Source organism: Pleurodeles waltl, chromosome 1_1 (genome assembly GCF_031143425.1).
Source record: "Pleurodeles waltl isolate 20211129_DDA chromosome 1_1, aPleWal1.hap1.20221129, whole genome shotgun sequence".
Taxonomy (NCBI): domain Eukaryota; kingdom Metazoa; phylum Chordata; class Amphibia; order Caudata; family Salamandridae; genus Pleurodeles; species Pleurodeles waltl.
Window position 1 is genome coordinate 637,871,881 of NC_090436.1, and position 26,808 is coordinate 637,898,688.

The 26,808-nt window shown below is 41.9% G+C and overlaps 1 protein-coding gene across 1 annotated transcript in view; it reads left to right on the forward strand.

The window, feature by feature from the left end:
- The window catches only part of AP3S1 (adaptor related protein complex 3 subunit sigma 1), a 179,571-nt gene that overhangs the window by 148,781 nt on the left and 3,982 nt on the right, over positions 1–26,808 (forward strand). Inside the window, exon 5 of the mRNA XM_069226637.1 lies at positions 8,111–8,218. Coding sequence (XP_069082738.1) covers positions 8,111–8,218 — 108 coding nt within the window. The remainder of the gene's footprint in view (positions 1–8,110; positions 8,219–26,808) is intronic.

Sequence of the window (26,808 nt, forward strand, 5' to 3'; positions counted from 1 at the left end):
AAAGCAATACAAAGAAGCTACAGTTGTACAGTAAAGGGTTTACATTTAGCTATTCTGATACGTGTTCCTTCCTCCAACCTCATTAAGATTCCTCCTATTCTTTCTACAGGCATGGATTAAAATACTACAGGATTAACACCTCTTGGTTTCTAGAGCCAAGCACAACGTGTTCCCTGAGGCACCTCTAATGCTTTCCACTGTTTTATCTTATAATGAGAAGAATCTGGGAAGTCACAGATCAGTTTTTCCAGGAGCACTGAGGAGAGGATCCTTTGGGTGTTCTATATTCCAGCAGTTGGGTACTTTGTACTTGGAATCACCAGTGTAGTTTCTGTATTAAAGAAAACCATTGATTAAACCATCTGTTGTTTGGGCCAAGATCTCAATGTACCCGTATGCCTAACTAATGTGCCTGGGCAGGTGAAGACTTACAGTAATCACCCTCTTACTTCAAGTGGCTTCCCACTTACGTTTTTCTAGAGCCCCCTTATAATGTCCTTTTTGGACTTGGATCATTTCCCTCTTTTGAAAACACGTGATTCCTCCGTCACCTGTAAATAAAACCACAAAAAAAAACAGTGAAAGCTATGGAAGAAAAATTATGGACGGGTCCTAGCCAGACACACCCAAATTCAATAACTTAGTTTTCAATTGTGTTTCTACTTCTGGAGACATTTTAACCAGTATTTAAAAAAAAAACATCTTTATAGTAGCATTCAGAGGTGATGCAGTTGATATGGTGTCTAATCATTCAGCCTTTCTGCTGTGTCTTATAGCCTCACTATGAGTCTGCAAACCAACACCCGTGTTCACCCTCATATTTCTGTCTTTAACCTTTGTAAAATATTGTGCCAGTCATCTGAGTCTGACCACTGTAATTTCATGTATAACGAAGAGGACATTCAGTCCTGTCGTTGCAATAGTGTGCTTTTGGCTGTTATACATTGTGGCGGCCTCAAGGTCTATATGAGGACATTCCACTGACAGAACGTCAAATTTTCATGCTGCAATAAAATTAATTTTCCTGCTAGAAGAGACCTCGTGCATAATGAGGTACTTTGAAGACAAATCGATAATAATTATAAAACACCCAAATAAATTAGACCATTGCTGTGATGGGTGACCTCCTCTGCATTCAAGAGTTGCTACAGCTGTGCCGAGAAAAGAACCTACATAAATCCACAAGCAAAATGGCTCTTCAACAGTATTTTGCAGTGTTTTCCACAGCAGTATCCTACTTCTTTAGAAAATGTATTCTGTGTAATCCATTCCTTGATAATTAGGCTCTTTTATCCAGAGAAGACATGCAACGGTCCCACTAGACCCTAGGTCTGTCTCTAGGTTTAGCTAGACTCACACCTCTTCCGTGCCAAGATATCCTCCTGGATGACAGTGCACTCCACAAATCTGCATAACATAAAATAGTATTACAGTATTCACTTGGTGAGCAAAGCTCTGTTGTCTTCAGATTACTGATCTACCAAGCAAAATTAATGTTCTAGCATTATCAAGAAATTAATTTACCTCCACCAGAAACCCATCAAGCAAACAACTGACAGCCTCCAAAGTTGAACAGTCCTTAGGTGTGTGGTTTCTAAGACCTCTGGTCCCATGACTTTATACTTTCCTGGAGGACGTGGTTATGAGTAAGGAAGTATGAGTTAAGTTGTTATGTCCATTAAACGAAAGTGCAAATTCTCACGAGAAGCAATGAGATGATAGCGATAGTGCACTCTAGGTCAGTGGTTCCCAACCCTTTGACTTCTGTGGACCTCCATTGTATCATTACTAGAACCCAGAGACCCCCACTGAATCATTATTGGAATCCAGGGACCCCCACTGAGTCATTACTGGAAGGCGGGGACACCAGCCTAAGCATTGTCGATGATTTGAACCCCAAAACAATACACATAAAATACATAAGCAAGCATTCATCAAACACATACACAAATGACAACAAATTGTATTTAATTTGGAAACAAATTTAAATTACAAAAATATAATCGTAATAGGAAGGTTGGAGCTTTTCTGAGTCACACATCATCAATGCTATATTCTGTTTGATGCACCTGCACTGCTCCCATGAATCAATCTGAGGATACTAATTACATTTTTAGCCTCCAATTTCAAATAACTTGACATTTACAGTATGTTTTAAAATTGTTAACTGTTCATTTAGCCACTTTATTTATATAAACTTTATTTATCAGTTAATAATAATTAATTTTCTGAGCAGTCACAGACCCCTTGAGGAGGCTTCGTGGACTCCCAGAGGTCTCCGGACCACAGATTGGGAACCACTGCTCTAGGTCTCATACATGCAGCTTCTACCAGCATTCTTTATCGTGGATGCTCACCACCACTGAGAAATGCACTGTGACAGCATATCAGTGAGCTGGATGTGCTTAGACAAAGAAATGGGGTCAAGATAAATCTGTCTTTGACAGTTGCAGCAGGTTGTGGTATGGTCTTGCAGTTTGCCATGCTGGGTGATTATATCCTCACATCACATTCCACTATGTTGTGTTGTATGTGGGGATGTTAAGTTTTGAAGAGGGATTCCTGAGAGGCAGTTGGAGACAGGTGGATATCACCAAGGTGGCTGGGGTTTCTCTGCGGTCTTACTCTCCTATTGAGCTTCTGAGACTCTTGACTCCTCTTTGCCCACTTGTGATCGATTTCACAGAGGTTTTTCTAGCATTAAATTTAACCGATTATACCACTCTCCTCACAAATGAGTTGTAGCGTAATTCTAATTCTATCATATTGTATTTTTGATAATTTGAGATGTCATCTGATGCTAAATATCACTGTTTAGTTTGGCCTTTCACACTTCATGAAGTCTAAAGTTTGTAGATTTATTTTTCTTTGCTTTATTAAATTATGAAGAAAGCTGGCAGCACCCTAAAACTAGGCAGAGTTATGTCCACAGAAATCCAGCATAAAGGTTAAACTGTGATTTTCTCTGTTTATGAGAAAGGACGGTTATTTGCATATGTTTGCCTCTGTCTATAACAACTCATCAACAACTCCTTCTTAACTTTTTTTAAAGAATATACCACACTTGCCTGTGAAAGCAAAAAAAAAAAGTTGTGGTGATACACCTGTGTCCCTCCATAAGCAGTTCTGGATTGACTGGGTGGCTCTCTTTCAAATTCTTCTAACTGCCCCTGCTTTTTCTTTCTCTTGTTTTTGGTTAGGCTGACAAACATGTCCTGTATGTGTTGGCACAGTCCCGAATGGTGAACAAATGATAGACAAGTTTGAGCCCTATTGCTTTTCCAGAGGTTCCATAGTAAATCCTGCTCATTCTGTTTCTGTCGATGTTAATACTGCTAAGGTAATTTGGAGTTATAAGACTGTGATGGTTGGCATGGGGCCGTGTAAGAGTCGGACAAGGCTTAGTAAATCAGAAATGTACATGCACAGAGGTTGTAACTCATCTGACTCTAGATGGGGTATACACATTTGACAGTGACATGTCAAAAACTGTCCCACTGGGATAGCATATGTTTTGTGGAGCTCTTCAGAGGAAGGGATAACCCCTTCCTCGAACAGTTGTCTGAGAGTCACATTACAAGGATGGCTCCACTGTGATCTGTGAGCTATGATTCCAACCTTTGAAAAGTTGGGCAAAGATCAAAGAGGGACAGCTGGTTAATACTCCGCCCACTGTGCCTGCGGCAGAGATAGGAGGGCCAGCAATACCTAACTACCTAGAGCAGAAGCGGCAGTCGTGCACCAGGGGGGGCTGCCACCAAAATAGCTTGGCGCAATCAGTGTTCTGTCACGCTATGCCAAAGCTACGTGACCCTGGGCAGTGCCTTCAGAGCAATCCATATCATGAGCCATTGTAATTGCCTAAATAGTACAACTTGTAGTCCGGAGCTCCCAGGCCTCCTATTTCCATTGGCATTGGTAGTTTCCCCAGGGACACGCAGCACCTTCCCAGCACCCAGATCATGTCTGAGAGCCGTGCATTAAGGTCTCGGAACACCCTGTGAGACACAGCAGCGAGGGAACCTTGGCAAACACGTACAAAAGTGGCATGGCCACCATTTTGCCAGTGCGTTGTTGCCCATATTTGGCAGAAGAAGTTTCTGCGAGACTACTGATGACGAGTGAAGAGATGTGACTACTGCTACAGTGCCACGGAATCCTAGCTATTATTTATACTGTATAGTGGATTCTGCGCTAGAGATCAATGGATCGAAACGACATAGGTTTGAGGGGATGTCATCAATGAGTAATGTAAGCATCAACAATGATCAACATAATCAATTATATTAAACCTTAAACAATAACCACACCAGTTTATTAAGAAGAATTATACAATTTATTCCCCCAGATTAACAACACTAAAGTCATGAAAATAACTCTCAAACACAAATGGTAAGCATATAGAATTAATAGTGGTTGATTCGAACGTCTTATATATCTCAGTTTAATCAAAACAACTAAACAAATAATCTCCAAGAGATTTACACTTATTAATAATACCAGGACTGGTAATAATGGCAACGTATACACTAGTACAACACTCGAAAGATGTCAATGTAAGTCTATTTCAAGTTAATTCCCTCAGTAACCACAAATTAGCATTAACATGTTGGGCATCTTGTAAAAAGAATGTAGAAACACAAATTTAGAAAAACTCTTTAACTCTGGTTATTATTAAAAAATTATTATTAATATGCAGCAATCAAATTATACGTTGCAGCTGGTACCTCGAAAGCAAGAGAGACACATATAACATTACAATGACATACATTACCAAAATCGATAGCAACAAGCAATCTACTTCAGCAAGGGGACACCATCAGGTATATCTTCAGGAGAATTGGGCCTAACAGCTAAACCCACACTGCTACAGGAACACTGGAATCTAACGACTCTTCTTCCGATCTAGAGAATCCTACCTAAGTTGTTATACTAATGTCTAAAAAGCTTATGATTTGTCAGTTCATGGGGTGGTTACATTTCAACCAATAGAAAACTAAATTGATAACCTAAAATACGACAATACTACATTAACTAGAACATTTTCTCAACAGTAACTTTTCCTCTTTCGTCTCGTCTTTGGCTCCATTGTTCCATCTCGCCCCAAACTTTTCTTCTCAGGAAGAAACTTTTACTGTTACAAACTCCACTTCCATCCTCGAGGAAAAATTCATGTATTAGTAACATTATCAAACAATAGAGCATTCAACTTATGCAAAACTCGTTTAAAACATGGCCTTGTAAGACATAATTCAGCAACCCACTAGGGGTAGCTGTGGACACATCTGTTAAAGCACTGAATGCACATTTACGTAAGTATTTGAATTATGGGAAATAACCACAACATTTAGTTAGAATTTTGCTCAGTTAGGAACAGAAAATGAATTGTAGTGACCATTTTCAAAAGTCGTCCGTTTTACACGTTAATTCATTATACATTTAGTATACCAAAATCATTAATAAACATATTAGAAAATGTACACTCTCACACCACCCTGCCCAAGTTGCCCTTGCAGATGTCGTTGGGGTCTCTATGTACATGGACACCCAAATATTTGATGTCATGATGAGTAACTGGGACTGCATAGGGTCCAGACCCTCCCAGAAAAGTCACACACAAGTCCGACAAGGACATTGGCAGGATTTCTGCATGCAATCCAGAGAGCACACCAATTGAGTCCAAGAGTCTCAGGATTGGTGCCAGGCCCATGGTAAAGTTGTTCAAATAAAGCAGAACATCGTCTGCTTATAAGGAGATGTGCTTCTCCCCTTCCCTCCCACAGCCTGTGTTTACCACATAGTGTTCACATTCTGCATGCCACAGGGTCCCTTGCAGAGTCAAAAAGCAAGGGCGACAGCCCTGTTGAGTGCCTCTGTAAATCTGTCACTGTTCCGAGTACTCCCATCCAACTCGCAACTGAAGCCACGTATAACACCCAGATCCATTTTCACCCCACCTTTAACTTTTTTCTAAAACTTACCTGGTTGAGAAGTAAATTGACTTGTTCGGTGCAGATCCGTCCACAGAGTCAGACGTTATAGTTATATCAAAAAATTCCCTTGCAGTGGAAACACCATTTCAACCATATATACACACTGGTTGATGCCACTGTGTCGTAATAGGGCAGTTAATGGCGTGTTAATGGCTTGTACGTCCTGCTGCTTTTGGATTTTTGTAAAGACTACCTCTACGACTGAAGGCTTCAATCTGAGTTGAGTGGTATTAACCAGTGCAAAAACCCATGATCTGCTGTTGCATGCAGTTTCTTACTTGGAAAATTGTCTTTTGCTGGTCATTAGGCCCACCCTGAGCACCATGTGCATCTGTGCTGTTGTCTGTGTTCTACATTACTATTGCGGCATTCCTCATTCAAAGCTCACTTATAATAATAATGATAATAATCTTCAGAGACATACACCTCAATCTTTAGATCTGTAGTTCCCAACCTGTGGTCCTGGGACCCCTGGGGGGCTGCGACTGCTTAGAAAATTAAAAATTATTAACTGATTAATAAAGTTTATATAAAAAAGTGGCTAAATGTACAATTGAGAATTTTAAAACGTACTGTAAATGTCAAGGAATTTGAAATTGGAGGCTAAAAATTAAATTACTATCCTCAGATTGATTCATGGGAGCAGTGCAGGTGCATCAAACAGAATATAGTATGGATGGTGTGTGACTCAGAAAAGCTCCAACCTTCTTATTACATTTTTATTTTTTTTATTTATATTTGTTTGCAAATGAAATTAAATGTATTGTCATTTGTGTATATGTTTGATGAATGCTTTTGTATTTTATGTGTATTGTTTTGCGGTACAGATCATCGACAGTGTTTAGGCGGGGGTCCCCGCCTTCCACTAATGACTCAGTGGGGGGGTCCTTGGATTCCAGTAATGATTTAGTGGGGGGCCCTGGGTTCTAATAATGATAAAATGGGGGTCCACAGAATTGAAAAGGTTGGGAACCACTGCTTTAGATAATTGCACTTGTCCTTATTTCTAAGTCCTCACACCAGCATACATCTGGACACTTCTCCAGCTTCATTGTAGACAAATGTAAATACTTTGGTCAACATATTTAAGGCCCTGAAAAGTTCCCCACATCTATTCACTAACTATAGTAGAATTGTCTCAGGCCAAAAAGCATATAAGGCCCCTGTTGTATATGTGATAGTGTCACTTTGTTGTACATATATTTCAACCTAAAAGATCTATATGTTCAGGCTTACTTAGGATATAACTTATGCTCTCTCCACTCCCGCACATTTTCTCAACATATTGATCTGTGCCAAACTTTGAGAATCGGGTTATACACTATTGAAGAGTGAGATAGTGTTATATTTGTTGATGGGTTCGATCCTTCAAATCTTTAGGTTGATCCTAATTACCAGGATCACCCTCAAGCCACTGGCTAACGGCCGACGTAATGGCTAACCTACCCATTTAGACCTAAGGGAATAATGTGCTCAGCTTGCTTAAGTCATACCAGTCATACTATTTATTATTGTGAACAGCTCAGGGAGAGGTTTGTGGTTTCACACAAGGTGGCAAAATTCACACAGTTTGCCTACATAAGGAAGTTTAAAGACTGAGGGGTTCATTCCCAGGTGAATTGTAAAATCAGTGTTAAAACTGGGTACAAATACAGTTTCCTGTCATTATCAGGTGTACTTTTTGCATCCCGTAATTCCCTCTGTGTTAGATAAGGAGAAAGACCTGCAAATATAATTGCACCCGATTTTGTGCATAGCCTTACTTCTGCTGAACAGTTATATGCGCACAATTATACGTAAACTACCTTGGTATAGTCTTACACAGGTCAAACTAAAGTGCACTGATTCTCACACATTTCTTTAACAAAGGAACTTTTTCACAAACCATCAATGATGATGACTTAAGAACCGTTTATAAGGTAATCCGTGTACTACTGTATGCCCTCAAATGCATAGTGATGTAAATTGAACGCTGCACGAGCACCCGTGTAAAAAATGTGACCATTTTTGCACTCATCTCATTACAGTAAAGTTGCTTTACCTTTGTCCCTCTTCCGCACATTTTCTCACATATTCTTGCCATTTTTTCCCTTTCCTCTCTTCATTTTCTGTTTTAGGTGCACAATATTCTGGCAGAAATGGTAATGGGAGGAATGGTGCTAGAGACCAATATGAATGAAATTGTCACGCAGATTGATGCCCAGAACAAACTGGAGAAGTCTGAGGTATGTCAGAGTCTGCTGTAGACGTGGCGCTGTTAGCATGATCGTAAAATGTGCATGTACCGAAGGTTTTGTCCTAGAGCCCAGACCAAACACAGCCAATTTACTGACACACTATAACCAGCGCTAACATAAATGCTGCAGTTCTCTGATGATTTTATACCACCGAAAATAAATAAATGTTGTCCTATCGAATTGTACGTTCCTCTAGCTTGTAAGCAACACGCAAGGGGTTCAGCAAATCAGAAACCCTCGAATTGTTTAGCACAATTCACCTGTGGCTTTTGCTGTTTTTAGATTGAAACACTAGTTTGGCCAAGCAGTGTCCTGTGCTAGTTTGCCAAAGAAACCGAAAAGTCCAGTTACTTTCTAATTGGCTCCGCTCATAAAGCTTATATAAATATCGATGCAACATAAAGTATTGCGGCAGCGATTAAGGGGAGACGTGATACCGTTTTTTGTAACATGTTCAATCATTTGAAATGGATGCCAAATGTTTTCCATGGCCTAGTCGGAGAGCTTTATAAAATGTATATGAGCACTCAACCCTTTAAAGTATCTTGTGGTCCCGCTTTCAAATTTCTGAAAGCTTCTCTGTGATCACTTATACCGGATGTCTCTGTGATCACTTATACCGGAAGTGAGCAAAATACCTTTTGGTAGCTGTTTATCAGTAAGGTTATGACTTCTGTCTCATAGTAAAGTACGATCAGTACCAGTGGTTGACATTAGTGCTGTCTTGTGTTGAGCAGACAGCCATGACTGGCTTAGTAGGGGCTCGTTATTATACATTCAGTCGCCATGCCAGCCGTGGTTAGTTAGCATCCAGCGTCAACAATGTGCTTTCTTCGACTGCATCGTTTACGTCAAAGTTTTGAAAGCGTTCTACCAATCGATGACCTGTGTCACACCATGTAGTCCTTTACTGAATGCTAACAATGAAAGTATTGACCAAATCTTAAAATTCTGTTTCTCCCTTCTCTGTCATCAGGGTTGATGCTGCATAATGTAATTTAGTGTCTGCTATGAAATTTAATGACATTAATTGAATTAACTTTTCATCGATGCACCCACTTTGTATAAACGATGGTTATGAGTTGGCTGTGTTTGCTCATTTTGCATGTTTGTGGATTCTGCTAAAATGAAATAACAAATGTTAGATGGCCTTATCCTAAATGCTTTTATATCCGTAATATTATATTATTTGCACTAACCTTTAGTTGTTCCTTTGCAGCCTACTTAATTATGCTAGATCAGATAGCAGCATATGGGAACAAGTATTCTTGTTCACCCATCACTTTTATTCGTAAGTCAGGTGCCCGTACTTAAGTGGTAGGGTTAAACATCACAGGGCTTTACCATTAAACGAATACAAATGTAGCGCCTTGTTTCAGAGTTTGTTGTATGAGGGACATCTGCCAAAAAGCAAGGATTTTCCTCTCTACCTTATTTAGAACGTAGATGGCCATACATCTGTGTGTCTACACATATGCATCAATAGCTTGAACTGGGCCTCCTCTCCCCATCCGATAGACCCAATTACTCTCTTACATACTTCCTGCTTTCCCCAGCTTCTTGATGACCACAGGCGCCCAGCACTGTTTGTGTCTCCGGACGCCCACTGGCACGGTGACTCAACAGGGTGTCTTTGCATAGGGCTGAATGGTTAAGAATCACATCCCTTTCAACATTAAAGTCCTGAACATCTGGTTTCACCACCTATTTAAGACATCATATGGTACTGAAGTTCATTCCCCAACCCACTCAATCAGACACAAACACAAAAAAGTGCTATCTCAGCTGGAGTTCCTCCTTTCCATGCAACCTCATCCACAGCAGGCCGCATAACAGTATTGGACATCAGTATAGAGCGCTAACATCCGCTATTTCCTGCGTTTTTGGCTGCTCCTGCGTTTAGGCTGCTCCTGCACCTTCAGGCAAAATCACCAATAACCTTGACTCACATCACAGAAACGACTCACATTTCGAGTATAATTAGACAATCCTTCTGCATACTTAGGCACAAAAAATGGACTTGTCCTACCTCATAAAACTACATTACCATTCATAAATCCCACCCCTCCCAGTGCATGACATAATTTATTTCCCCTTCAGCATACCTTATAGTTATGTACAGGTTATGTATGCCCCAATCTCCTACAAAATGTCTGTAAGGAATTCACTCAACTCACCTTTAATTCCCATTGCTGACACTCATGGCACATATAAGACCATGGAAGAATTAATTTTGGAACCCCTCACCTCTATGAATTTTGTAACTGAACCATCATGCTCCAGAAACAAAACACTAGAATTCATCATTCCTGCCTCACTCTCACTACGATGTACTATTTCTTAAAGTGTATTGTGGACTGCCTACCAGGATGTTACATTCAGCACAACACTCTACACCCCCTTGCACAGAACAGCCTCCAACATTCAAGCACTTCTCCCTTGACGCATTTCAACTGGATTCATTGCACCTAGAGTGACATTCAATTACATGCTGCCCCGCGAACACAGTAAAACTCAGTATTGCAACCAGTCTCTATGCTCACTCCATCCCCTTCACAAAAAACCTCAACCCCAAACCAGTAGTCCCTTGATACTATCACGAAACGCCAACAATCGAGATTCTGAAACCTGAAGCACAGTAGCATAAAACATAGGGCCTGATTACAACTTTGGAGGAGGTGTTAATCCGTCCCAAAAGTGACGGATATACCACCAGCTGTATTACGAGTCCATTATATCCTATGGAACTCGTAATACGGCTTCTGGTATATCCGTCACATTTGGGACGGATTAACACCTCCTCCAAAGTTGTAATCAGGCCCATATTCTCTTAAAAGAACCTGCACAATATTCCAATGTTGCATCATAAAAATCAAGCTGAATTGTGTGCCAGCACCAAATACCAGATCAACATTAAGAGCGAGGCTTACCTGAAGCTACTTCCATTCCGCAATCCATGATTAATTGACCTCAAACACCAACTCCTACAAGGAGACACCCTGTTCACAGCCATCCATCTGCTTATGGGCCAGAGAATGGAGGATCATGTAACTGCAGCCCTCTGAGAACTTTACTGGCTTCTCATGACAACTGCAGTCCTATTCGATAGACTGCATCATTTTAAGCCAGTCATTGTCACAGTGCTTCAGTACATAGTCTTGCTTTTGCTAATTAAATTACCATTTATTAAATCTGTAATTGTGCATCCATGGCTCAGATGCACGTTGCTATGCCTGGTTTCCATTGCCATTTAGAGACGTATTTGAACTAGAGGAATACCCCAAATAAAATAAATGCCTACAAAAGAATCTCTCCACATTTCTGTGCATGAATTTAAGATTCAGAAAACCCCAGTCCAAAGCATAATCAGATAAGACGTCTCCAAGTACGTCCTAGATGCCAGAGGATACCTGAGGGCAGCTTTCTCCTTTCAGCAGTTCAGGAAGAGCGCAAGACACTCTTTCTGACACGACCTCCCTGTCCCCACCTACCTTTTCCCACACTCCCTAGTAAGGAGCCAATATGAGACCTAGGTATGATCAATGTATGTAAACAACCGGGTGGGTTTTATGGGCCTAGGAATTGTTATCCAGTGTTTTCCGTGACAGGGCTGCACCACATGAATGTTTCTGATACTATAGATATAGTAAATTAACCCCTTTGTCCCCATCCGAAAACTGCTGCTTCAAAACAGTCTTTTCAGTATTTTTTCTCTGGTTTTAAAATTCAGGCAATCCTGCCCCCTCAACCTTCTGTTACAGATATGGTTACATGATGTTCAAGTCGTCCCACTCAATCCGGTTGGGAGCAGTTAAAAGATCCATTCATCAGTTCTTTGTGATGCATATCAGTTCCCACCTTAGCTCCCGCTGAACCTTTGTTCTGTTCCTTTGTACCCAATGAACCAGATGTTCCAGTTTTGATGCCAAAGTGTGAGCTATCACAGCTGTGTACTACATTTTACCTACAAACTGACATTTAAATGTCAGAACATAATCAGATCCAGATAGATACATGCTCCAATCCCCTAATTCTAAACGCTGATGGGGATGTCACTATTGTGAAATACATGCTAATTCGCGGTCAAAAAAATATGTTTCTCCTTTTCTTTTTAATATGTGATAGAGTTCACATTATCTGAGCACGGAATATCACAGTGGTTCCTACAAATGTGCATGCTCCCCAAAGAGAGATTAGCTTGGTAATGCCTGCAACGACGGAGTGAAGATTTTCTGCTTCCAGTCAGAAGGATAGGTTTAGGTTGGTAGTTGTATGTGTTACCACTTGGCAGCTATTATCTTCTTCTGAAAACGTAATTCATGTTAAATTCTTCTCTTTCACCTTACACCCCTCTTTATATGCAGGACAGCTGCTCCTTTTACACAATGAGATCGTAAACCAGCTAAAGCTTCCAAAAACAAGCCGTATATAAGTAAATGAGCTGCTCAGCCTTCTGTTCCTCAGTCCTGTTCTGTCTGTGCAAGTTATCATAGGGTGCCTTTGTGCTAAAATTTATATATCCCTTTTTTACACATAGGTGCACTCCTCATCCTAGTCAGCTTTATCTTTAGTTCAGGCCTACCAGACAGCGCAGCTATCTGGTTGTGAAAGGCATATTGTGGGATACCAAGAACATACAGTGGCTTGTAGCCCACCCATTGCATACCATTGGTTAGCTTTCTTGTCAATCTCATTTGCCTGCTTCTTATTTGTGTGTCACCTTGCTTCTGCCCTCCCCCTCCCTAATATTATTCTCCTAGCTGCATCCTAAGTGTTGCATGCCCAACACACGTGCTTACAAAACATACTTGTACATTTTTTTTTTTTAGTTGCCACTCTAAATCGGATCTGCAAATGAAATCAAACACAAAAAGTGCTGCATCATTTTGTTGGTGCATGCATGCATGGTGCCCGTACCTACAGCATGACACACAATCAGAGGCTTTTTTTTTCTTATTTAGCCATGCTGCACAGCATCTGGATGCTCTATAACATGGCGTAAAAACATTGAGTAAGCCATTATCGGCCATATGTACGAACATATTTTCCCATAGACACAGAATGGGTAAAACCCTTTGATACATCTGACCCTAGGTCTCTACGATCCATTGGCTTTGCCAGTGCTTGTTTGTTATGGCTTCACAGAACAGGTTTCCATGTCACCTGATGTTATAGGTGTAGTTTTTGATAAATCAAATTATATTTTAGTATGTTTCCCCTTGTAGCTCAGGATTCACCACAGCAAAGTTTAATGCCTTTATGGCCAAGACGCACAACCTGATCAAACCTTCCAGGACTCTTCTCTTCCGATAGGGTCAGCTGCTATGGTATGGGGAGTCTAGCCGAGTTGAATTACTGCATAAGGCAGCTTCTCTACTGAGTTCAATTCCCCTTTGGTCTTGTTTCAGGAATCCTTTTAAGATGACAGCTTACAGTAATCTGGCTGAGTCAGAAGGGACTTTGTTCCAAATGTCTTCTCCACTGGGAGCAACCCAGAGGAACCAATAATGGTCTTATACAGGGTGCATCAGCAGTGTCTTGATAGTGGGTTCTGTGCTTGGATCTTATGATTATAATGCCTCTTGTGCTTTCGAATCCAGCTTCCCCGACCTCTGTACCTCCGGTACTGTCTAGGACAGCAAATACATATAACTCTGGGTTCTGGGTTGCCAGGGTACCCTGCCTACCCCAAAAAACAGCATGAGGACAGTGATGTAATTCAGGATAGTTTCCATTGTCCTGATACTATCTGTCCTGTTTTGGCCCTTCTTTAGCATGCTGCCAGCGTCTTTGCAGGAGGTTACCAGATGCTTCAGTTGAAGGTATTTTAGAACTGATATGGTTGAGCTGTCTCCTCAAGTGGGCTGGGCACTGAACCTCAGACTTGTTGCTGCTGTGTTCCCAGGGTAAGTTTGATCCAGAGAAGAGGTAATGATTAGAGCCCTAATCTTCTCCATGAGTATGATTGCTGTAAGCCCTCAATGGATTAGATACTGATACTGTTCTTCTTGTACTCATTTGGGTCCAGCTGAAAAGTGGTAGAGCTTACACTACATTCAAGGATCATTTATTTTTTCCAACTTCCCTAAGCTGAACCAGGATAGTATGTCTTCTCGGATTGCTATACCCTCTAAAAATGTGCGAAGAACACAAGACTCAAGCCTCTCATTGACGTAGTATATTGGCATATACCTTTGATCCTGTAGGCCCCTCATGCCTTCTCTTGCAGCCTGCTTTGGAATATCAGGGAGTTTCATCGGCAGCGATTCTATTGGACTTTTCATTATCCCAAACTGATTTTCTTCTCTTATGTGTTCATGTAATGAGAGGCTTACTATAGTTCCAGTGGTTGCAAATAGTGTGCCAACTTCCTCAGACATTTCCCCCACAGCTGTCATACCTTTTTTGTTTCCCTGTACATGACATGTTGTTAACCTATTCCACTGATGACATAGCTTCTTCTAGGTTCTGCCTTTTGCCATCTCCCAGGGTTAATGGTTATATTGAAGTCAATGGTTACTTCTCTGTCAACAAGATAGACCATTAACATCTCTACCAGGGCAACAGCAGTGTTAAGGGTCGTGCTTAATTAATTTTCCCCTAAAAACCCTGCTGAAGTTGTCTCGATTGTGGAGTAGCAAGTGCAAGCTTCATATGGGTATTTTCATACACTACTTGATGGCATTCACATTCTCCATTGTTTTACAGGTAGGCCCCTGCACATTGGGTGGATGCAGTGCTTCATTCTTTCCAGGGAACACTAATGGAGGATTAGTTTCCTGGCACAGCGTGAGGTTCTGAACATGCCAAGGCTGATACAACACTATCCATTCTCCATCTGTTTGTGACTAGCTGCATCATTAATAAGATGAGAGCAGCATGGGACAACATTATACATACTGATACCAATCTGCATGTTCATTCTTGTGTGATATTGTCAGCACACTCTTGTGTCAAAGCCCTGCTGCTTCACTGCTTCCACCGGTGCTTGCCCACATTATTGCAGTAGTGTCTGGGCTCTTGAAAAAGATATACCAAGGATCTGTGTTATCAGTGGGATTGGCTACATTCTGATGCTGTCCTCTTCTTTTGTACCCTCCATAGTTGTAGACATTCTAAGTACTCCCAAAGGAGACATGGTAAAGGAGCTCTCAGACTGCAGGCATAAGAGTCAGTTCCCGCCCTGCTTTCCTGTCAGCATCTGCAACAATGTTGACATTGCAGCAATAGGCACTGCAGTTGGCAGGATAGTTTGCAGCCAGTAAGGTAGCTCTGAGGACTATTGCATCCTTGTAGAGGTCTATGAAATGTGAAACTCACAGGTTCAACATAATTCCTTGTATCCGCTCCTAAAGAAACAGTAGAATGTTTTGTACAGTGAAGTAATTATGATGATGGTGCAAGGCCGAAACCCTGACTGTTAACCTCAGATTTTGAAAAGAAAGAATTAGTCATTCCTTTTGACTAGAAGGTCCTCTATACCTCAGATTTTGAAAAGAAAGAATTAGTCAATCCTTTCGACTAGAAGGTCCTCTATAGCTAGAATTCCCAGGAGGTGTGAACTCTTATCCTTTGTCCGTAGCCAGCCTCCTTATTTTTCTACTTGGGCTATTCTCAGTGTATCTGCCCTAATGTGAAGTGACACATGCCAAGTTTGCAGGTTCCCTAGTAGACCGTTTCTCTCCAGTTGGTCTTTTTATAGGTGTAGGAAAAAATCGGACACAGAATATAGGTGGGCTCCCAGTTGCCACTCGTGGGATGCCCGCGGAAGAATGTACTGTATGGTGAGCAACTGTCGTCAGTGTTTGAGTGCCGCTCATCCAATTTCAGAGCAGAGCAGGTCTCTACCTTGTTAACAATTTGTTACTTCACCTCTGTAATGATTTATTCAAGTGAGCCTGTGGTATTATGAGAAATAGTTTGAGAGGCCTGAACTGGTGATGTGAACCATGATCTAGTTACTGTGTAGCACCCAGGCCCTCTTAAATTGTTGCTTCTTCATACAAAGGTTTAGAAGGGCAGTTATATCATGCAGTTAGTGTTTCCGTTAATCATCTACATTAGTGCATGTTGGGCTCTTCCTAGTGCACTAGGAGGGAGTCTGGCTCACCCCCACAAGTGAGAATTCATAGAATGTTCTTCCAGGAATCTACATGTTCAGGGGCTTGATGACCGCATGGACCTATCAGCCACTTAGGCCCAGAAGAATGTGTTTCTTAACATACACAGTGCGCCATGACAAAGGGGTATCCCTGTGAGGCAGAAACTTTAAGCCCAGAGAGTGTGTATTTCTTTTTGTGCTGCAAATGTTTTCTGAGTAATTCGGTCTTTATAGCATTGTTTTGCTGAGGGACCTGTAGGATCCTTTCATGTGAGGGGAAGCTATTTTTGTGCGCTATCTTTCTCAAGGATCAAGGGAAGAATTCTAGACATGAGTAAATCCTCTCTACCAAACATTTGGAGTAGTCTTCTTGGTAGAATGATAAAGGAAGGAAACTTTAAGACCCATTTATTATTATTATTATTATTATTTTTTGTCAAAGTATTCTTGAAACCTTACCCTCGACTTCTAGTTGTCTATGGACAGATGGAATCTCTCTGCAATAATGATCCTGGACTTTCAGCTTTCTTTTTTTATTCTTCCCTTCTCTGTCATGTGCCAGTATTTCCTAGCAGCACCTTTCTGTCACAACAGTAGTTTCTTCACCTAGGTCATTTGTACTCTCTGGGTATTGGAGGCCAGCTCATCACCCTTTGCTCACATGGTCTGTTCCGTTCCAGGTACACCTATAATTGAAAATGTGGTTCTAATATACACCACCACCTTCTACTGAGTTCAGGAATGGTTTCAAGTCTAATGTGAACAAGGAACAGTAAGTACAGGTTTTGCAGCGTGAATCTTTTCTGGATTCAAATGCTCTGCATTATTCTGCCATCTAGTGGTTGGGTCCAGAATTCTCCATAGTTTGTAATCCTTTTTCAAATGGTAGTTTTTTGTTGTTGGACGTCCAAGGTCCCCATTTGGTGCTTCCTGTGACGTCTTGAGATTCTTTTTTCCGCTAATGGGACTGGATGCTTGGCTGAAGGCTCTGCAACACAAGGAATAAAAAGGTTTGGGAGAAGTTTGCCAAAAGGTTTAGATGAAATTTGAAGAACAACTCTGAAGAAGAGGTACCGTAGAAGACCCCTAGAACTCTTTCCTCAAAGTTTAGAGAATGTCTGGAAAGGGGGCTTCCTGTTGAGCCTAATGGAGAAGACTCTATTTCAGTTGTGCCCGATTTGCTGTCATAAATTTGCAGAGAAGGACCAACACGCAGTGTGCAACCTCTGCCTGTCCATTGATCGAAGACATTGACAAGTCGAAGACGCTGAGGGTGAGGGAGAAGTAGAGACAGGCACATTACACCAATAAGGAACAGAAACCAGCTCTGTCCCTGAGAGACCTGGGTCTGTTGAGCGATGAGGAGAAAAACGTTGAGGGGGTAACCAAGGGAGAAACATTAGACGCCGACCTGAGGATTGTGGAAGTCCAGCAGCCAAGAAGGACAAGAAAACAAAGGTAAGAAAGACATTTACTCTGAAAAAATTGCCCGGGTCTCAATATTCAGACTCCGAGACATCGAAGGGAGCCTCAACGTCGAAACACTCGCCGACCAGTGGCAGGCCCAGAGACCAAGAACCTCGGATCCCTCGAAAGGGACACTGCAGAAGGAAAGTCTCCCAATAAGACTCAGTGTTCGAAAGACAGACAGGGTGGAGATACTTCGACTTCAAAGAAAGAGAGGTCTCGAGACAAGCATAGAAGCTTGACTACTGATATGTCTTCAAAGGAATCTTCAACGTTGATGAGAAAATTGACCCTCGGTCCAGATGAATGCTTGGCAGAAATCCAGAGGAAGGTGATGCACCTTGATGCTGAAATTACCTCGTTGCTTCAGAAGAGAAAGAGTTTGACAAAGCCTTAAAGTCATATCGAACTCCACGAACACTGTCATCTAAGTACCAGGGTGGGAAGGATGTCGAAGATATTGACCCTCCTTTAATGCCTCAACCAAAAGAGGAGGAGGAAGAAATCTTCTATGAAGAAGAAGGGCAAGAAGGTCTGGGCATGTGTCAAATGTTAAAGACTCTGAGTATGCAAAATCTCAGTGGCAGGAGCTGGAGACTGACTCCCCAGAGGAAGGGGTAGAGTTCTATCTGTCAAGGCCTTCACCTCCGAATTACATTGGGATGTATAACCAGGTGATAAAAAGGCTGAAGACAAATTGCCAGTGTAGCTGAAGTAGGAAAGACCACAGTCTTGTTTCCTACTGGAAACCCTCTTGCCACCCCAAACCAGGAACCAATTCCTTCCAATGCTACCTAGTGTCCTGGATCAAAGATAGGAGGCATTTAAGGAACCTGCCACTTGTCAAGCAGTGACTCCAAGGGTGGGAAGAAATATAAATATTCCTCTAAACACCCAGCTTACATCAAGGAAATAGTACTGGCTGATTCCATATTCACCTCTATAGCTCGGAAGAGGGAAAACATCCCTTCAACATCTGGGCCACCTCCTGACAAGAAGAGTGAAAGGATGGACCTCATGAGAAGGAAATTCAAGGGCAGCACAGCCAATCAATGGTGCATTGAAAAATCCAACACCCTACTAAACCGGAGCAGTCAAACTTCAGCAGCACTGGCAGTATCAGCAGGAAGGATGGCAGTCCTTTCGAGAAAGAACACAAGGAAGGCACAACCCCTGCAAACAGATGACTTCCCAAAAACACACTGCCTCTCGCTCACGCATGTGGGAGGCAAAATAAGAAACTTGTGTCAGGAATGCAGGAAGATAACATCAGACAAATGGATCTTAAATGTTATGGAGTTCGGATAATGCATAGAATAGAAAAGGATACCTCCAGCAAGAGGACCAAAAAAGATGGTCCATTCAAGGGAAGAATCATCATGTCTGCTCTCGGAGTTAAAGGAATTGCTGGAAAAAGGAGCAATATGAAAGGGGTCCAGAACAGAGATCAAGAAAGGGAATTATCAATGTATTTCCTAATGCCAAAGATACACAGGTCTCTGCAACTAATTCCAGACCTCATATTCATGAACAAGCTTATAAAGACACAGATACAAAATTACATCCTTTCAGTTAGTCATTCCACAATTGCAAAAAGGGTAATACATGGCAACTATAGATATAGAATAGGCCTACTTGCACATCCCAATGAATGCAAAACACAAAAGTACCGGAGGTTTGTGGTGTAAAAGATTTGCTACCAGTTCATAGAGCTGGCATTCGTGATAAAATCAGCACCCAGGGTCTTCACAAGTGTGTATCAGTAGTAGCAGCTCATCTAATAAAACAAGGCACACATGCCTATCCTAACCTGGATAACTGGTTGTGAAAGTTTGCTCTTACTAACAAGTACAGAGAACATATACAGCAGGTAATGAAGGCACTATTCACATTGGGGTTCTCTATAAACATAGAGAAGTCATCACCAACACCAGTACAAGAAAACACGCTTCTGGGAGCCGGGATAAACCAAATCCAAGGGAAGGTATATCCCAGTGAAAGCGGGGTGCAGTCATCACTGTTGCAGGAAGCGAGCCCTGACAGTGAGGACAGTGGGGAAATTATTAGGGAAGATGGCTTCATGCAACCCTTTGATTCCATATGCAACATTACACATGAGACCATTCAGGAATGGCTAAAAAAACAGTGGTCACAGATTTGGGAGGATCTAGTGGTTGTCACGCAGATACTGCAATAGGAAATGGCAGGATGGAACAAACCACATGTAACACAAATAAGGGCATTTGTACAACTACCTCCAACAGTTACCATTACAACAGATGCCTCTATATGAGATGGGGAGCTCACAAGAACATGCCCAAAGCATGAGGAGTCTTGAAGGAAGAGGATGCAGCATATTAATGTCCTCGAACTAAAGACAGTGTTCCTAGCCTTAAAAGCCTTTCAGAAAGTGCAATTGGGAAAGACAATTTTGGTCGGAACAGACAATTCAACTACAATGTTTTACATCAACAAGCAAGGGGGGGGGGACTCAATCGTTTGCCCTTTCGAAGCTAACCCAAGAAATCTGGAAGTGGGCAATACAGAGAAAAATAAAAATAACCACATTTCATCTACAAGACAAGGACAATGTAAAAGCTGCTAAGATGAACAAACGAGCATCATGCTCCCACGAATGGCAACTTAGAAAGATCTTCAGGCAATGGTGAGCACCAAAAATAGATCTATTTGCAACCCCAAGGAATACCAAATACCAAAACTGTGCACCCAGATAACCATACAACCAACCCTGAGGAATGCTTTTTCGAAAGACTGGTCAGGAATACTTGCATATGCTTTTCCCCTGATACCACTGCCACACAGAGTGAGCAACAAAAGCAGGGAAAGCAAATTGACTCTAAAACGGATTGCCCCTCAGTGGACGAGTCAGACATGGTTTTCAGAGCTGATAGAAATAGCACAAGGTAACATCCTAAAACTACCAACAAAGCAAGACCTGTTGTCAATGGAAGAAGGATGGGTGCTACACCCAGAACCAGAGTCTTTGAGTCTGGTTCCTAAAGACTTAGAATTCAGTCAACTAAAACTACCAGAAATCATAATGACTGTTCTTAGAGAAGGAAGAAAGCCAACAACAAGGAAGTGCTACACTACTAAATGGACAAGATACTCGTTATGGTGTTTTAAAAGGGACTTATTCAGTAAAAACGGGAAGGACGCAACAGTGCTAAAATATCTGACACACCTGCCCGACTAGGTTAACATATGCATTTTTGAAAGTACACTTAGTTGCAATAGTGGCCTACACATGAAGTCACATAGAAAGAAGCTTCTTCACAGTGCCGGTAATAAAACGTTCCTTAGAAGGAGCAAAGAGAATTGCACCACTAAGGAAAAGTACCTGCGCCCACATGGATTCTAAATGTGGCACTGATTCAGTTACTGAAGACATCCTGTAAGCACCTACACAAAGCCACATTAAAGATGGTTATGATAAAGACGGCATTCCTGGTGGCCATAACCTCTCTTTGCAGGGTGAGCGAAATACAAGCATTCACAATTCAAGAACCACATTTATAGGTTCACAAAGACAGAATTGTCATGAGGCTAGATGCACAGTTCTTACCCAAGATAGCTTCACAATTCCACCTAAATCGAAAAATACACATACCAAATCAGTTCCAAAACCCTGAAAATCAAGCAGAGAGAGCGTTACACACGCTGGACGCAAGACATGCTATAATGTACTACATTAAATAACTAAGGGTGCAATTGCCAGATGGATCGCACAAATTCATAAACTATGCCACACAAGGGCAGGGGAGAAACTAAACTGAACCCCAAAGGCACATTCAACAAGGAAAAAAAGAAGCAACCATTGCCTTTTACAAGATATATGTGTGGCAGTGTTAGAAATGGGGTCTCTAGTTGGCAGTGGTTTGCACCCTGTCCAAGTAGGGACACTCCAGTCAGGGTAAGGGAGCCACACAGCCAAGATAACCTCTGCCCACCCCTTCACTAGCTTGGAACGAGCAGTCAGGCTTATATCAGAGACATCATGTAAAGTATTTGTACACACACACATTAACACAGTAAAAACACCACAAATATACTCCACACCAGTTTAGAAAAATAGCCAATATTTATCTGAGTAAAATAAGACCAAAACGATAAAAATTTAGCATACACAAGCAAAGTTACAAATTTTCAAAGATTAAATCGTAGTATAGAACTTAGAAACTCAATATCTCCAACTGGGGCTATCGCAATGTAATTCCCAACAGTCCAAAGCCACTCGCAAGGGTGTGCAAGGCCGGTCATGGAGTAGCACAGACCCCAGGTATGGTACCTTGAAAAAAGACGTTGCACAGAGTCGGAGAGGTGAGGCGTTGGTTCCTTAATGCTGGGCAGGGGAGATAAGGTATTGGTTCCTCACGGTTGCAGGGTAGGTGATGTAGCCTCAGTGGCGAGGCATCAGTTCCCTATAACAATGCAGAATTGATGAATCCAGCAGGTCAAGATGCAAGGCGTCCACTTCGCGGTGTCGTGATCACACCACGTGGCCACAGATGTTGTGGCGGAGTCGGGTGTCATGGATGTCGGTGACACAGCACTTGAGACTCACACTGTGGAGGGACTTCAAAGGCGCTGCGGCAGCATCGGGCCTGCGGCGTTGGTCACAGTAGTTGCACTTAGTGGGGACCACAACTCCGGTGCAGGCTGCGGCCGGGAGTCGGACAGCGGCACCTGTTCTGCGGTTGCTCTGCAGTTGATGTGCTTGTTTATTCTTGGTTACACCATAACTCACTTCCAAGGGCCCATGAACTGGATTTGGCACCACTTGGCAAGTCAGAACTCTCCGCAGGAGAGCCCAGGTGCTGGCAGATGAAGTATTTGAAGTTCCTGAAACTTCTTAACAGAAAGCAAGCTGAGTCTGAGCCCTTGAAGAACCTTTGGAAGAAGGATGTATATAGCAAAATCCAGTCCTTTCACTCCCAGGACAGAAGCAGCAGGCCAGCACAGCAAAGCAACAGGCAGAGTGGCAGTCCCTCCTACAGCATCCAGCTCTTCTACCTGGCAGAATGTCCTCAGTCCGGAAGGGTTCTAACTTTGTGGGGTCAGAGATACAGTGCTTATACCCCTTTCTGCTTTTGAAGTAGGCACACTTCAAAGAAAAGTCTTTGCAGTGCACAAGACCCTGCCTTTCCCTGTCCTGGCCCCAAACACACACCAGTGGGTTGAAGATTGCTTTGTGTAAGGACAGGCACAGCCCTATTCAGGTGCAGGCGTCAACTCCTCCCACCACTGTAGCCCATTAAGACCCATCAGAATATGCAGGGCACACCTCAGCTCCCTTTGTATGACTCTCTAGAGTGAATTCACCAACAACCCAACTGTCACCCTGACCTAGACGTGTATTCCACAGCCAGACAGAGGCACAGAATGGTTACACAAGAAAATGCCCACTTTCTAAAAGTGGCATTTTCAAACTTAAAATGTAAAAACCTACTTCACTTAAAGATGTATTTTTAAATTGTGAGTTCAGAGACCCCAAACTACAAATCTCTATCTGCTCCCAATGGGAAATTAAACTTATAAGATATTTCAGAGCAATCCCCATGTTACTCTATGAGAGAGATCGCCCTTGCAATAGTGAAAACTGAATTTGACAGTATTTCTCTATCAAGACATGTTAAACACTTTAGTACACGTCTGACCTTTTAAATACACTACAACTTGCCCACGAGCTGCCTTGGGCCTACCTTAGGGAAGACTTAAATGGAGTAAAAGGGAAGGTTTGGGCCTGGCAAGTGGGTGCACTTTCCAGGTCAAAATGGCAGTTTAAAATTGCACACAGACGCTGCAGTGGCAGGCCTGAGACATTTGCAGGGCTGCTCATGTGAGTGGCACAATCAGTGCTGCAGGCCTACTAGTAGTGTTTGATTTACAGGCCCTGGGCTTACCTGGTGCACTACAATAGGGACTTGCTAGTAAATCAAATATGCCAGTCATGGAAAAAACAATCACCAATACCATTTAGACAGAGAGCACTCGCGGTTTAGCACTGGTCTGCTGTGTTAAGTGCCCACAGTCCTAAAGCTAGCAAAAACGAAGTTCAGCACAGGATCAAAACAGGAGGCCAGAGGCAAAAAGACAGGAGAAACCACGCCAAGAGCTGGCAGGTCTAAGAGGCAGCAACGTGGTCATCTCTACACATGTTCACAAAACACTACTGCACGGACATTCAAGGAAGCACAAGTAGGACAAAAGGCGTTAAAACATCAGTTTTATAAATTTAAGTCAACCTTCAAACCAACCACTGCAAATCTAACAAAACCAACAAGACTGCTACAAAATCGATGCACAACATGTGAATCCAGAAAAGATTCACGCTGCAAGCCTGTAGGTGTAGCTTTCCAGATTGAAGACTTTTCTTGTTTCACAAGCAACCCACTCGTCTCCACCAAGAAGGTGGAAGAAGAGAATAGACATTACAGCAACAACAACAAAATCTGAAAATGGCGACCAAATGTGGGAGCTTCTGAGTGAGGGGGTACAAAGTCACAGGAAGCACCAAATGGGGAATCCGTTAACGCCCAACAACAACACAAAATAGAAGAAGGACTACAAAAGTGGAGAATTCCAGACCCAACCACTAGAAGGCAGAATAGTGCACAGCATGTGAATGCAAAAAATTCTTCAAGCTGCAAAACTACACATACAGGTAAGAAACTATTTGTTATCCAAATGAGTGACTTTTGCAGTTTCAGTCAGCGCCCACTTATATAAGAACACACATGCAGTTTCATGTTCTCCAGGTTAATTTTGCTGTCATGGTAGACTGAGAGAAATTTGTTGGGGAGGTGAAGGTAAGTGTGTGTGTCAGTAAGTACTCCAGGCATGGTGGTGGACCCCTTCCTCTAGTGGTAAAAGACGCCCTCGTTTAAATGAAAGCGAAATTGATGGACTAAAGGGGTAAACGTCATTGTGTTAAGTAAGTTGTTCATTATATTGTTATACTATTAAATCTTGATGCCTATGTTTCTATGCTGTTTCTTCGTATACATGCAGCATGAAATACTATCAAAATAAATATGTATTAGTGAAACCAAAAATAATTTAATATGTCTGTATATTAATGGTTATTTTTATTAGTCACGTTTTGTTACTTTTAGTTTTTCAAGCTCGGTACAAACGCACTCTTCTTTTGTTGAAATCCATCTGCATTCTCAACCCTCCTGATCTTTCCAGCTGTCTCTCTCCATTCTTCTCTCTTGCAGACTTTTATCTTTCAGTCTCCCAGACAGGACAGGTAGACACAGGTACTGCTGACTTTAAGACAAAATGTACTTGGTGTACTTTTAAAGAAGGGAAAACAAAATGACGTCCGAGAAAAACAATGTATTCAGGCCAGACTGAAAATGGTGTAGCTTGCCATTATATCCATGCCAGCCCCTGCTATAGTTTGCATTGTCTCACATCAGCGCCTAATGCAATTTAATGCTTTTGGTGACCTCTTCTGTTCAGTTATTTTATTTTATGTTTGTATGATTTCCCATTTTTGGAATTAGGACTTTATGTAAATCTTCCCACGGGGACACGTTGTATCCCATGCCACTCAGTGACTCTACATGAAGCTATACCTGAGTGTGCACAGTCAGTTTCAAGTCGCTGTCTGACGTTGAGAACACAGTGCTTAGGACCTTTCTACAGTGTACAAAGTCACTGCTGGTTCTTGAATTAGAAACTAATCAGACATCAATTGGCTTGAAAAATGCCATGATTAACAGTGCTACCTTGCTGAAATTTGAAAACTTGATAAACTAATTTGTTTCAGAATGTAATTCTTACATTTGACTATTTAAAATCCAAATGCTTTTCTCTGTGGTCTGAGAATAGAGCAACAGACAAAAGTAAACTGTGTAAGGAGAATGTGAGGCCCCTTTCCCCTCCTTCCTTCACCTGCCCCCTCCTTGCCTTCCCCATGTCCTGTCTTCACGCCTGCTCCACCTCAGTCTCCATCGCCAGGAAAGGGAGCTGGATTGTTAACACGAGAATCGGAGCAGCGCTTCTTTTCTGTTGTGCTTGCACATATTCAGCTTTGGTTTTTTTTTGTTTATTCTGTATATTTTGGGGTCTGGCAAATGAGAGAAAAAAACGATCATTCCCATCCATTACTACCCTTGTGCCCAATTTGCTTGAAATTCTGATATTTTGTCTGCACAAGTCTTTTATCCGTATGGCCTCATTTTGAAAAAAAGTTCCAGACTTCATTTTGTTTTCTTTCTCTAATTCTGTTCATTTATTTATCCTCATGGGAGATGTAGGTCTGGTCATTCTCTGATTCCCTGCACCTCACCCATCCATCCAGCTTGTAGAAGCTACCGCTTTGAGTTTTATATGTGCGTCTTGGGTAGTAAGTAGCGTTGCATAGCATCCTTGTTGACAGTGCTGTTGGTGTTGCCTAAGTTCTGCATAGATGTGGTGCATCAGTATCTCAGTTTCATTACATCTCATTTGGTTCTTTCTCTAGATCGTGGTCCAACTTTTCTTCCTTACAAAGCAAAGCTGGGTACCACGATCGGATGCAACTAACCTTTATCTCTCAGTTACACATAACTGAACTGAACGCTTAACACATCATTTCCAGGCTTCGGTATTTCATCATTAGATTTAACTTGAGTGCACGATGTTTCCATTTACATGTGAGACAAATAAAACAAAAAGTGTTGTATGCTGTCACAATCTACGTCTAAACCCACATGAACATGCTACTGTCAGTTAAGTTTTTGTACTTTGCTTACTGCGAGCAATCACTGTTTACCTGCATTGGAACAGCACAGTGCATGAAAGAAAAGGTTTAAAGAAAGTGGTTGATGGGCACCTGCACATTTGAGACCCATCTTTATTTGAGTGTTGTGAAAACAAGGGGAAAGGCTTAGAATACAATGTATAAAGAGGTAATGTGAGCAGGCAGCTATATAACTGCTGATGACATCACCGTGAATTATTTATGCGTAGTACAGCAAATTAATGTGAGAATATGCGC